Here is a 12,776-nt window from a genome sequence, read left to right on the forward strand (position 1 = left end):
CACCTACGACTCATTCCCCTCCGTCCCCTTCTTTTGTATCGCCTGCATAAGCTCATACAACTGCCCGATTTGCTCATCTGTTCACCAAGTCAGCATTTCTCTGTAAACAAACCCCCAACAAACTCTCAAAAACAAAAACATACCACTCATCTTCTGAATCTTCCCCTCATCCAACTTCTCCCCCCTCCAAGCATCCCCCTCAACCTTCTGCGCGTACAGCTGCCACTCCGTGAGAAAGCCGATCTACTCCCAACATCAGTCTTCCATCCTCTCCTCAGACCCATCCCACATCACTCCTTGATGTTCAAGTCCCCCTTTATCTCTCCGCCCTGCCAGAAATCCTGTATCCTCAAAAAAAAACAAAAAAAACAATACTCACCAAATGAACCGGATTCTCCACGCTCCTGTGCGCCCTAAACTCCGCCTTGACATACTCATCCCCCAACAACCTCATCTCCGCCGGCAGGTGCTTCCTGTGCGCCCTCAGCAACCGCCGGTACAAATAAATCGGGGGCAGCAGAGCCATCGGTGTCGGCTTGAGGCTGTTTGCCGATTGCATGGCCGCTGCCATGAGCGCTCTGACTGTTGGTCTCATTGTTTCCTTTGTGGGTGTGCTTCAGAATGACGAGACCAAGGTTGTACTTTATGAGGCCTCTTTCTTGTTGTTGTTGATTTTGATGTTTTTCCAGTATTAAATTGCTGGTTTCTTCAACGTTGCAAAACATGATGCTGCCGAGCTGGTGGTGACGGGCCCACACAGTGTCCGTGGGTTGAGGTTTGAACGGTGCGCCGAGTGAAAAGTCAGGGGTTCAAGGGGGGTCAAGCATAAAGTCACTTCAATGTTGGGAGTCCGAGTATTCGTGAAAAGGCACCAAGACTGATCTGATACGGTCCATATTTACAAAAGAACCATGCCACCAATACTTAAACTACGCCTTCCTTGTTGTATTATTATATACACGTCCTACTACCATTCAAGTAGAGTCTCCTTCTTGCTCAAACATGCCTCCTTCGCCATGTTATCACACCCCTTTCACCATCCAAGCAGGACCTCCTTCCGGTCAAACACGCCTTCACCCCGACCTATCCACCGCCTCCACAATCCACTGCGCCTCTATGGCGCTCACCTTCTTCGCATAATTCTTTTGCGTATACACATGCTCCAAAAACATAACCGCCTCCTTCTTCTGCCCGTGGAGCACACTAGCCGGGTGAACAGCCACCACATGCTTCCCATGCGCCGTCACATAACTGTTATCCGGCGCCAGAATCGCCGTCTTGAGCGCAAAACCCCTCAGGAAACACTTCAATATCACAGCGGATCTCTCTGGCGTGATAGGGTAGAAAGGCTGCGGATCCGCAGGCGGATGTTCCATCATCTTTTGCCTAACACAAAGCTGCCTCAGCTGTTTCCGAATATTCATCGCTTGCTTCATATTCCTGGTGTTGATCTTCCTGTCCTTGCACCAGCGTGCTCTATCGGCGTTCTCGGCGCTGTATTTCTGGATCGTGGTCAGGTACGTGATGAGATCACCTTCTCTCCTCCGCAACTCTTTCCTGAACTCCTCGGCTTCTTCCTTGGTCTCCTCTGACTGGATCTGAAGGAAAATGTCGTCACCTGCCGTGATGCACGAGATGATGTCGATGACCTCTAGCAGGCAGTCGTATTTTGGGGTTGCTGCTGCGATCAGAACACGAGCATATGGCGGTGGGACGGGGAACATGACCATCTTGCGCCCGATATCCGTGATAGACCCATCATCTGCCAGCGCGCCGAGAATATGAAGATGGAGCAAAGCTTTTTCCACCGACTCAAATTCTGGGGGGTCCATGAGGGGAAAAGCCAGTACATCGTCAATTCCTCTCGCCTTCATCGTCAGCACAGCGTTGAGCACATCCGTCCGGAGAATTTCGGGGAGGTCTGTCTTCTCAAGCGATTCGTAAGTCTCCTCTGTGTAGAGTCTGAAACACTTTCCAGGACCTTCTCTGCCAGCACGACCAGTCCTCTGAATGGCTGAAGATTTGGAGATCGGCTTGGCCAAGAGTGATTCCATGCCCAATCGAGGTCTGTATTGCTTCACCTTCGCCTTACCACAGTCTACCACAAATCGCACACCGGGAACTGTGACTGAGGTTTCGGCGATGTTGGTAGCCAACACGATCTTCCTGGTGTTCTTGTCCTTGGTAGGTTGGAAAGCTTTGTGCTGCGCCTCCATGGAAAGCTGGCCGAAAAGAGGCAAGACCACAACCTTGGGGACGCCAGCTGGCAATGTTTCCGCATGTTCTTCGATCAAGCGCTGGGCAGCTTCAATCTCCTCTTGACCAGTGAGGAAGGCTAGGATGTCTTTCCTTCCATGTTTGTCGAAGAGGGACTCCTGCTTGTGAATCTTGAATAGTGTGCTCAGGAGGGCTTCCTGGATATCTGGGACTGGTTTTGGCGTATGTGTGATCTCAACCGGAAACTGACGGCCTTCGATCTGGAGGAAATCCACGGAAGTTTTGAGTCTTGTCGCAGGAGAGGCAGATTCTTCAGACCCTTCCGGATCGACGTCGGAAAAGAACTTCTTGATGCTGCCGACATTCGCCGTAGCACTCATGATGACGACTTTGAGCGGGATGCCGCCGCGACCAGCCTTGTCGCCAGAGAGGATCTGCTTCAGAAAACCAGATAGCAGATCAACATCGACGCTACGCTCGTGGATTTCATCCACGATGATTGCGCTGTACTGTCGGAGGTGCGGGTCGCGAAGAAGCTCTTGAAGCAGCATGCCTTCTGTGACATATTTGATCCTGGTGCCTTTTGGAACGCGGTGGTCGAAACGAACTGAATAGCCTACAATGCCGTCCGAAAGTGGGCCGTGTCTCTCCGTGTCCTTCTTCTTCCCGGGGATGTTGGCCTCCTTGGCCACGCGGTGCGCCAAGGTGGTTGCAGCGACTCGACGTGGTTGCGTGACTGCGATCATACCTCCCACAGCCATTTCCTGCACGCCCCCATCTCCCTTGATTTTGGCCTTCTTCCTTTGACACCAGTCCTCTTGGATCAGAAATTGAGGCACCTGGGTACTCTTTCCGGAACCCGTCTCGCCGACAAGAACCAAGACATCGTTTTGACGCAGCCTTTGTCGAATATCATCTTGCCGTGACCAAAGCGGGAGTGCTTGACGAGCGTCGAAATATTTTGGGTTGCCGACTGGTTTCAAACGCCCGCCTGCCTTGGGGTCTTTGCTTGTTGTCGATATTCCTTCCTTTGAGTCTGAGAGGCCCTCATTTATTGTCGACACGCCCTCTTTTGCTAGTGTGAGGGCGTCAGTTGAAGATTGCGAGGCCTCAAGCTTGGGCCTTTTCGTTAAATAACCACTCAAGTCGAGGATTTTTCCCCCCACGCGAATACCGTCGCCGTCGTTTTTCCTTTTCTTGGCCATTTTGTCGAGTGATTTGAGGTTGTCTGAAGAGGTTCAAGACACAAGAGTTGTGAGACTAAGATTTCTGAAGTGGTCGAATGTGATGTGATTGGCCAGACAGCTGGAGTAGGTGGGGCACCCAGTTCCGTTCTTGATGCCAAATAGGTTTGAAAATTACAGTTTTATGCTTCTATGAAGGCCTTTTCAACATGGAGACATGAGAAAATTTGAACAGCACCAACAATACTTGAGAACCCGAAAAAGCATTCTGTGTTGCAACCTTAACCCAGCCCCGATTATCAACAAGTGCAAGACAATATCGCATACCTGAAAACAACGTCAGGACAAATTTAGAACGAGGGTTTATGCTGCCCATCATACTTTTCGCCGGGGCTCCTTTTTTAACTGCTTACATACTGCAAATTTGTTCGGACAGGATCGCTGTCTTGGTTTTACTGTGCGATCAGCGTCAATAGTCACAAGGGGTCAAGATGTAAAGTCGTACACACACTTAGATGAAGCCAGCGAGGCAGGCTTCCCGGATGTCATGATTTGATACCCGGAATACAAACACTCGAAGCCTAAACTGGGTTCTATGATGATTGCTTAGATATTAAAGATGCTAGGTTGTGAAAGTATTGAATGATCATACATCAAGTGAAGTTTCATCCAAGCCAAACGCCATGAGAAATGGAAAACCACAACCAGAAGCAATGTACGTCTTGGTCTTATGTACGTTCAGACTCCAAGCTGGCAGAAATGCAACATGATAACTAGAATCACATATAAAATCACAAATTAACCAGACCGAAAACGTGAAACAAACATCATTTAGCAGACTCTACAAGGAAAACTAAACCCGAAATATAAGCATCAGGCAACAGAAACTATGCATGAGCCAACTGCATTTTAGGGAGAGTATTCCGCTTTCATGCGATTGTTCTGCACACGAACTTTGTCCCTGGCAGCCTCGGACTATTAAATTTTGTTAGCATGTTGATACATTCATCATGAGGAAATCGTCGACTCACCTTCTCCGTTAGCCTGGTCACCTGGTTGGTCTGTGCATCCGTCCGCACAGAGAATCCCTTGGCCAGCATATTTATAGTCGAGACACTCTGTTCAATCGCTGTCAGATCATCATCAATCTGATTGTTGAGTTCCTCTTGCTCTCCGCCCGTATCCTCAAAGGTGTACTTTGAGCGATCGGCTTTCTTAAAGCCTAGGGTTGGCCGTCCCACTTGAGCAGTGGCGGCCTCCAGCTCTCGCTTCCGCAAAGCCTGCTCCTCCCGGAGCGCATCTCTATCAATCTCCCTCTCTCGCTCAGACTGAGCCTTCCTCGCTGAACGCTCGGCAAGCTTTCCTTTGCTATTTGCGGCCAAGTTGAAAAGTGACGAGTTGGCAGCGTCCAGATTGTCGAGGTGTGCGTGCGCCAAGCGAGCCTGATGCTCTGCAACTTTGAGTTAGCATCGAGCACGAGTAAACCATAACGACATAGAACTGGAAAGCTTACTTGATTCATCGAGTTGCTGCTCAACCTTGTTGAGAATAGCCTCATCTCTGTCATACATCTGGTGCATGCCCACCATACGCTCCACTCCTTCAGCAGCCATCAGCCGGGCGCGAGCTGAGCTCTGGGCTGTCTCTCGAATGGTGTGGATGATTTCTCCCTTCTTGGTTTCTGCCTCGTAATCATCCTTCTCTTCTGCCGTCATGTTCTCATAATTGTCGGGAATCTCTGGACGAGGAGGTGGTGCCACTGCCGAATAGGGATCTCTCTGTTGACGCCCATCGAACAGGGGGTTTGGTTTACTCAAACCACCGTATCCTTCTTGCCTCGGGGGGGGAGCCTGAACGTTGTTGTTCTGGCCATAGCCGGCAACATTATCGTATCTGTTGCCGCCATATCCGCTGGGGGCGCCAGGCCGATCATTCCCATATCCTATCGAAGGGCTGGATGCAGCCGAATCATATCTCTTCTTGCTGTCTGCAAAGGCGGCATCATTCTGAGCGGAGTAAGGCGGTGGGGCGGAGCTTCCAGGACGAGGACCAGATGGTAAGCCGCTGCCGTAGCCACCGGGACGAGGACCGGACGGCAGTCCTGAAGGGACTCCGCGATTTCCGCCGTATGCAGGAGCGGACGAGTATGCGTCGCTGGACGGCGGTTGTTGCGCATAAGGGTTCACAGGTGTCTCGTTGGGCTTGTCTTTATCCGACTTGCTGCGGAATAGAGAGCTGAACTTGCCCATGATGGGATGCTGTGAATGGTTTAGTAAAATAAACAAGACAAAAGGTTGAGTCGTCTGATGACAACGAGATGGTAAAACAAGTGTTGACAGGATGAAAAGGAAGGAAAGTATGTGATGTTAGGTGTTCAGGGGGCGTTTTGGCGTAAAGACCCCCTAACAGCTGGCGGGGCTTTGGGTGGAGCTCTACGGCGGCGGGACGGTGGGATCCAGACGAGCTTGTGTCTTGAGACTGTTCCAGGCTGTGACCCATTCGGTAAAAGAGGAAAGCCCCTGCCTCGCAATGCTGACGACCACTTGCTTGACCGCAGTTAAGCAGTTGGGGGTCGCTGTCCTAATCAACCGCCAGATCGTGACCGCCATGCAGCCACTTGGCGCTCCGCCACCAGGGATGATGCTTCAAAAGAAGGCTTCTGGAATCCATTTTCAGCTTGTTTCTTTTCTTACCTTGTCAACCGCAGACTCCATCTTGACTTTGTGTTCATCGTCTGTTTCTTGGTCTCCTTTGAAACAGCCTGACTTCCACTCTTCCTGCGAATCTGTCAACCCTGAAAATTGCGGCCCTTTGAGTTTCTCAGGGTCCTGTATCTCGCTGGATTGATGCAAGTCCAGTGGTGGGGGGCGCCGACGTTGCGACTGGTCCACTGCCATCTTGGCTTCGGGCTGGGGGTTTCGTCCGCTCCTATCGCTGTCGCTGGGGGGTTTGCTGGAATTACTGGAATCACTGCCCAGTGGTTCGCTGGAATAACTGAAATCGCTGCCTCGTGGCGAGAGGGGCTCCAGCTGGAGTTCTTTGATCAGCGAAGGATCCATGATGGTTCTAGATTGACCATTGAATGTTCATGGAACAAGCTGAGCGAAGTGGCTCCTTAATACAGTGAAAGCCGTTCATTGAGAGAGGGTGGTGGCTTGCAAGAGCAACGAAAAGTCCATCTGATAAGAAGAAAATAGGACAGTACCTCAATTCAGTCGCCTTTTGCGCCTGAATAAAGGTACTGCCGTAATACGAAGCTAACGGAGAACAGGCCTTGTCACCTGGTCTCTGTTGCTGGCGACTGCCCAGTCACAGCGCGAATGCCATCCCAGGCCGCTTGCTCATCGACTGCACTTGGACCTTACATAAGTTCCCCAAATCTTGATGTGTCACTTTCCTCGGCGCGAGAGTCTCCTTTTTTTTTTTTCGTTGACGACAAATTCAAGGTGTTTGATAAGAACACCTGAATTGATTCATCCCCTCCCATTGTTGACAGTACACCGAGTCACGAGTATCTTTATAACCCACTATCAAAATGTTTTCTTCTATTTAGATCGCCGTGATTCCCTTGCAGGCGCAGTCGAGTCCTCGTCCTTCAAGCCCTTTGCCTTAACATTGACCTGAAGCACACATCTTCCGAGTTCAAGATGACACCACGAATACACCTACACCTACACCGAATATATTTACTAGAAATGTCGATCAACCATACAATAGCATATCTACTCACCTAAACACGCCTAACTCGCAGCATTTCACAACAGCCACCCACAGATCTTACAAGGAATCGCCCCTAAAACCCAGCTCCAATGTCTGTCTTTACTTTCGACCCTCTAGGGTCCGATCCAGCACGAGCGTCCTCTCCATGGCTTAAACCAACCGATCCTCACAAGAAGTCTAGTCTCCCTGCGGATCATCCGCCAACGCGGAAAGGAACCATTGGGTCAGGCCTCTTATCAGACTACGGCGTCACCAAACTGGAGCCAGAGCCGCAAGAAGGCCCAACCGAGTACAAACTGCACCTCCTGCTGAGGTCTCGGAGGAGATATGAGCATATCAGCACCGCAACACGAATATCTGGCTCCATCAACCGCCCTTCAGTCGAATCCAGAACTTCCAAGCCAGCACCAGCCCTCCCAGGCTGTTCCACCACTGCACAAACTCGACAGGACCGCCTCGAGCACCTCACTACTCAGCTCCTATGGAGGCTGCAACAGTCATGTCCGTATCACTCTGGAACTGCCACCACAGTCCCGGTGATACCGCAGCTCCCTGACGAGAACTTCGTTCGGGACGCCCCGATCAAGCTGGGAAAACTGTTGCCGGGCCTGGAAGCTTCGAGAGGAGCTCTGTACGAGATCGGAGTTGCAGATGACGGCACGCTTGCTGGTCTCACCAAGGATGAGCTTGACGAAAGTCTCAACACACTTCGCATCATGGCTGCCAGCTTGGGATGCAACATGAAGGTGCTCCGCAAGGTTGCGGTTGGTGACTGCGAATGGATTGACTCATCCGACTCTGAAGAAGGGTCGTGCTCAGGACCAAAAGGTCAACGGCGACAGGCCAGGTTGTGGGTGGCCGAGGCCCTGGTTACACCCAATCTTCGACCTAGAGATGCCAGTCATACAGGTGCGGCACGTTCAACCAGGCTCCCTGACCCGACACACGGCCCGCTATCTACGGACCAGCTGCGGGTCACACTTACAGGGCCGACGACCTCTGGAAAATCAACACTTCTCGGCGCTCTCTCGACCGGGACGCTGGATAATGGGCGTGGGAAAGGTCGGCTTGGGTTGCTCAAGCACCTGCATGAGGTGGCCTCGGGTATCACGTCGTCTGTCACTCAGGAGCTTGTGGGATATGATGGTGACAGGATTGTCCACTATGGCCATCAAGATGTTGAGTCCTGGATTGACATTCACAACTACACCAAATCAGGGCGGCTTGTCTATCTGGTGGACTCTGCAGGACACCCAAAATACCGGCGTACTATTCTTCGAGGCATTGTAGGATGGGCACCGCACTGGACTCTTCTCTGCATAGCAGCCAACAGTTACGACATCCCCACGCTTGTTGAGCCCGCAGCGGATGCCTATGGCCCGGAACAGAGCATGGAATTGGCATCAGCCCACCTCGACCTTTGTCTACGGCTTCGGCTTCCCTTGGTTGTGGCTATGACAAAACTGGATTTGGCAAGCGTAACCATCAAGAAAACTCTCAGCAGGATCTTGTCAAGCATCAAAAAGGCCGGCCGAGTCCCCATGTTAATCAAAAGTGGACCAGCAGGGCATAGCGACCTCAGCATTGTCTCGGATCAAGACGCAGCTCTCATCAAAGACGTTGCCGAAGCGCTTCGTACAAACGACGACCCATCGGCTATCGTCCCTATCATCCTCACCAGCGCAGTAGACGGCCGAGGAATCGGCACACTCCACGCCTTACTCCAGAGCCTACCTGTCCCCCCTACCCCAACGTCACACGACTACATCGGTGCAGCCTTGAACCCGGAACAGCCCGCCTGCCTGTTCCACGTCGAAGATAAATACAGCCTCCCCGCCTCCTGCGCTCTTGCCACCAGCGACGCGGATCAGCAAACCGATCTAGGAACGGTAGTCGCGGGGTATCTAAGGTTTGGCAGCCTGTCGATCGGGGATAAGATCGTGGTTGGCCCTTTTCCTTCCGAGGATGCTGCCGGCTCACCACCGCGTGACCAGTCCCCAGCGGGAAGTTATGGGCTTTCTTTGTCGCATCCGTCGTCTAATGAGCTGAGCCGGATTGCTGCTAGGAATGCGGTTTCTGCTTCGGCGATTAAAGGGGAGTGGCACACTGCGAGTATTGTGAGCATTCATAACTTGAGGCTGCCGGTGCAGACGCTTGAGGCGGGGCAGGTTGGGTCTATTGGGATTATTTTTGATCAGGTCAGGGGTGAGGATGGGGGGGTTCCTATGGGGACGCCGAGGTTGAGGAAGGGGATGGTGTTGGCGGTGCCGAGCCAGCATATGGTTTCTTCCGGGCTGTCGCTTCAGGCTGCTAGTGGGTTGACGGCGGTGTTTGACGGTGATAATGCTTCTGTTAGCGAGCTGACGGTGGGGAGTTTGGTGAATATCTATGTTGCTAGTGTGAGGACCGCGGCGAGGGTGTCACGGGTGTCGAGAGTGCAAGCTCCAGGAAGGAGCGACGAGGGGAGGTCGCCAACGGATGATATGGATGACGTATTTGGCCTGGGGGGAGATGACAACGCCGCTCAGCAAGGACAGTCGGAGGTGGGGGTTGGGGTTGGGAATGGGGAGGTGGAGGTTCAGCTGGATTTGATGAATACACGGGAGTGGGTTGAGCTTGGGAGTAAGATTTTGGTGCTGGAGGGGAGGAATAGGGATCGGTCGGGGCTGGAGGGGTTCGTAGGGAAGGTGGTTGAGATTTCGGAGTGATGTAGGAGATGGGGGAGGGGGTTAGCTGAGATTTTGGATATTCGTGTCGGGCTATCTGGTTTTTTGGCTTGTTTGTTTTGGATGATGATTAGGTTTTTCTTTTTTGGAGGAGAGATGATTGGTATGGCATATTTGGTTACTAGATATGTCTAGAGTAGTGTATACATTTATATTGTTGTTGTTTTGAGATTTCATTTTCCAGCCGTTGGCGAGGAGGATTGTGGTTCACAAGAACTAGAAGCAGACACCACATTTTCATAGTTTGGATAAATCATACATGAATTAAAACTATAAAAAACATGATGACTTTCTCACCCATATACCAGTTTAACCTAGCGCAAGAAGCCAGATGAGCAAGTTGTGTAAGTACCTGGGCAAAGAGAGGTTAAAAAGGCCAAAAACATACAACACCGAGGATTCCCCAGTGGTCACCCACCTGAGTACTAGTTCGGCGTTCAGTTATTTGACGGGGGCAGAGCGGACGGGATGCCGTATTTTCAACTGACTATGGTCGTATGTGATGGTTGACGTTGAAACCAATCATTATAACTTCCGAAAGTCTTGTGGTGCTGGGTTCTGAACGTAGTAGAAGCTATCACGGCTTTCGGGACCGTGGGGGGCGATGAAAACGGTTCGAGGAAACTCCCTATAGTAGGAAGAAAATAAACGTGTTGCATCATAACACCTACCTATTTATTGCCTTTGACTTTCCTTAATATATATATCCACTCGAGACTCGAGCAGCAGCAATCTAACAAAAGCAAAACCATCATCAGAGCCTTGATTCCCAAATGGGAGAAAACACACACACGCACACACACAAACACACACACACACACACACATACACACACATACACACACCCCGACAAAAAAAAAGCTCACCAGCCTACACAGAAGTGTAGACCAGCTACGAGAAACCTTGTTCTTACCTTGCTTGACGACTGCTCGACTCCCCACATATGCGAGCAACGCCGATGGCAGTGGGGCAGTACAGCAAGAGAACAATTTTTTTTCTCCCCCGCTCGCTCGAGGAATTGAACTCCAGTGCTGTGCTACAGTCAATCAGATGTAGGCAAGAGAATTTCTGACCCCCCTTCTTGTGGCCGGGAGGGGAAGGGAAAAGGCGGGTTTATATAGCTCTCTGTTGCCAAGCGGAATGGAAACTGGCAACACATTGTACTCAAGGTATATACAGCTCTGCATATATACACCTAGGGTTGACAGCCACGTCTACTCATGAGCAGCAACCCTCTCCCCCACCCAAGCCCTCAGCTCCTCGGGTCCCATTGTCACCCTCTTCCTCGACCCAGTAACAGCAGACATGTCAACACTGAGAGATTTACCCTCCACCTCTGAAGCCCCAATAGTAACCACCACACTCACTCCCGCACTAACAGCCTCTGCCTTCTTGACAGCAATCGGTCTCGCGCTGGTATCAAGATCAACCGCAAAATGCGTCGGAGTAACATCCCCATCTGCGATCCCCAACAGCCTCTCCCTCACCCGAGTGGCCCACTCCACCACCGGCTCGGTATCATTCAAAGTAATAATCTTGATCTGATTTGGGTTCAACCACAACGGGTACCTACCATCATAGTGCTCAATCAACAACGCCATCAACCTCTCCACAGACCCCAGCACCGCCCGGTGTATCATCACCGGTCTCACCGGCCCAAAGCTCGCCAGCAACTCCGGGTCAGTAGTCGTCTCCCCCTTTTGTTCCAGCTCCGGCGCGGGAGCGATATACTCCAACTCAAACCTCTTAGGCAGCTGGAAATCAAGTTGTATCGTCGCAGTCTGGTGCTCCTTCCCATGACTATCCCTCAAGACAATATCAATCTTTGGTCCATAAAACGCCCCATCTCCCTCATTAACCGTCCAGTCCGTCCCGCTCTTGTCCAACGCCCTTTTCAAGGCATTCTCTGCATTTTCCCAATCTTCCAGTGAACCAATGTATTGTTCTGGTCGGGTAGACAACGCCAACCGATACGGCCCCAATCCAAGGGTGGCATAAGTATGCTTGACAAACTCCAGCGACTTTTTAATCTCCTCCTCTATTTGAACGGGACGACAGAAAATATGCCCATCATCCTGGTGGAACCTCCTCACACGAGTGAGGCCGGTGAGGGAGCCCGTGTTTTCGTTTCGGTGGAGAGGGGAGAAGTCGGCGTAGCGGATGGGGAGGTCGCGAAAGGAGCGTTTCTGACTGGAAAAGATGAGGCAGTGGCCGGGGCAGTTCATGGGTTTGAGGCCATATTCGCGGTCGGTTTCTTCGGTTTCTTCCGAAGATGCGTGGCGGGCGCCGGTGACGGTGTACATGTCCTGGGCATAGTTTTCGAGGTGGCCCGACTTGGCCCAGAGGTCTTTTTTGTAGATGAGGGGGGTGATTACTTCTTCGAAGCCGTAGCGGACGTATTGGTTGCGGAGGAAGGAGACGAGGCGGTTGAAGATGCGGGTGCCCGAGGGGAGGAAGAAGGCGGAGCCGGGGGAGTAGATGGAGGTGGTGAAGAGTTTTTGGTGGAGGCCGAGGGTTCGGTGGTCTGGGGGTGTTTTTTCTGGTGCTGGTGGTGGTGGTGGTGGTGTTTTCTTGAATGGTTTGTTGGATGGTGGGGTGGTGGTTTGGCTGGCGGCGGGGGTGGTAGCTTCACATGTCGAGCAGCTTCGGAGCTGAAGCTGGAGCTGGAGCTGGAGTTGTCGGGTGGGTAGTGGTGCTTTTTGTGATGGTCTGAGGTTCCTCGTTAGGGAATGAGTTGGCCATCTGGCTACCCTCTGTGGAAGCATCTTGCCGGCCGGGCGACCGTTTTACTCCAACAAGGCTTTGACGTCGTCTCGACTTCTGTTCACTCGACGACGGAACAATTCGAAATGCCCAGCCCAGATTGGCGCTTGGGTTTTCGAGATGCACAGGCCACCTCGTCGATCACGGTGGACAACTGGCGGCGGGC

The 12,776-nt window shown here is 51.8% G+C and overlaps 5 protein-coding genes across 5 annotated transcripts; 1 reads left to right on the top strand and 4 right to left on the bottom strand.

Moving 5' to 3' along the window:
- Positions 1–3: 3 nt before the first annotated feature.
- On the bottom strand, positions 4–595 carry ACU17 (Bifunctional NAD(P)H-hydrate repair enzyme; the record flags this gene model as incomplete). The annotated part of the gene is made up of 3 exons (XM_062907725.1): positions 4–77; positions 144–243; positions 380–595. 3 exons carry the CDS (start codon positions 593–595, stop codon positions 4–6), a joined length of 390 nt encoding a protein of 129 aa, XP_062770695.1.
- A 478-nt stretch (positions 596–1,073) lies between these two features.
- On the bottom strand, positions 1,074–3,422 carry prh1 (Salivary acidic proline-rich phosphoprotein 1/2; the record flags this gene model as incomplete). Its single annotated transcript, XM_062907726.1, has 1 exon — positions 1,074–3,422. One exon carries the CDS (start codon positions 3,420–3,422, stop codon positions 1,074–1,076), a length of 2,349 nt encoding a protein of 782 aa, XP_062770696.1.
- Positions 3,423–3,753: 331 nt separating this feature from the next.
- On the bottom strand, positions 3,754–6,583 carry QC763_111410 (T-SNARE protein SEC-9). Its single transcript, XM_062907727.1, has 4 exons — positions 6,095–6,583; positions 4,915–5,659; positions 4,433–4,851; positions 3,754–4,376 (listed from the first exon to the last, which is right to left on the bottom strand). Exons 1-4 carry the CDS (start codon positions 6,458–6,460, stop codon positions 4,311–4,313), a joined length of 1,596 nt encoding a protein of 531 aa, XP_062770697.1. The 5' UTR covers positions 6,461–6,583; the 3' UTR covers positions 3,754–4,310.
- Positions 6,584–7,210: 627 nt separating this feature from the next.
- Positions 7,211–9,829, top strand: QC763_111420 (uncharacterized protein; the record flags this gene model as incomplete). The annotated part of the gene is made up of 1 exon (XM_062907728.1): positions 7,211–9,829. One exon carries the CDS (start codon positions 7,211–7,213, stop codon positions 9,827–9,829), a length of 2,619 nt encoding a protein of 872 aa, XP_062770698.1.
- A 1,232-nt stretch (positions 9,830–11,061) lies between these two features.
- MST1 (threonyl-tRNA synthetase) lies at positions 11,062–12,612 on the bottom strand (the record flags this gene model as incomplete). The annotated part of the gene is made up of 1 exon (XM_062907729.1): positions 11,062–12,612. The coding sequence occupies one exon, from the start codon at positions 12,610–12,612 to the stop codon at positions 11,062–11,064; it is 1,551 nt and encodes a 516-aa protein (XP_062770699.1).
- Positions 12,613–12,776: the final 164 nt, after the last annotated feature.

Source organism: Podospora pseudopauciseta, chromosome 1 (assembly GCF_035222475.1).
Source record: "Podospora pseudopauciseta strain CBS 411.78 chromosome 1, whole genome shotgun sequence".
Classification (NCBI taxonomy): Eukaryota; Fungi; Ascomycota; class Sordariomycetes; order Sordariales; family Podosporaceae; genus Podospora; species Podospora pseudopauciseta.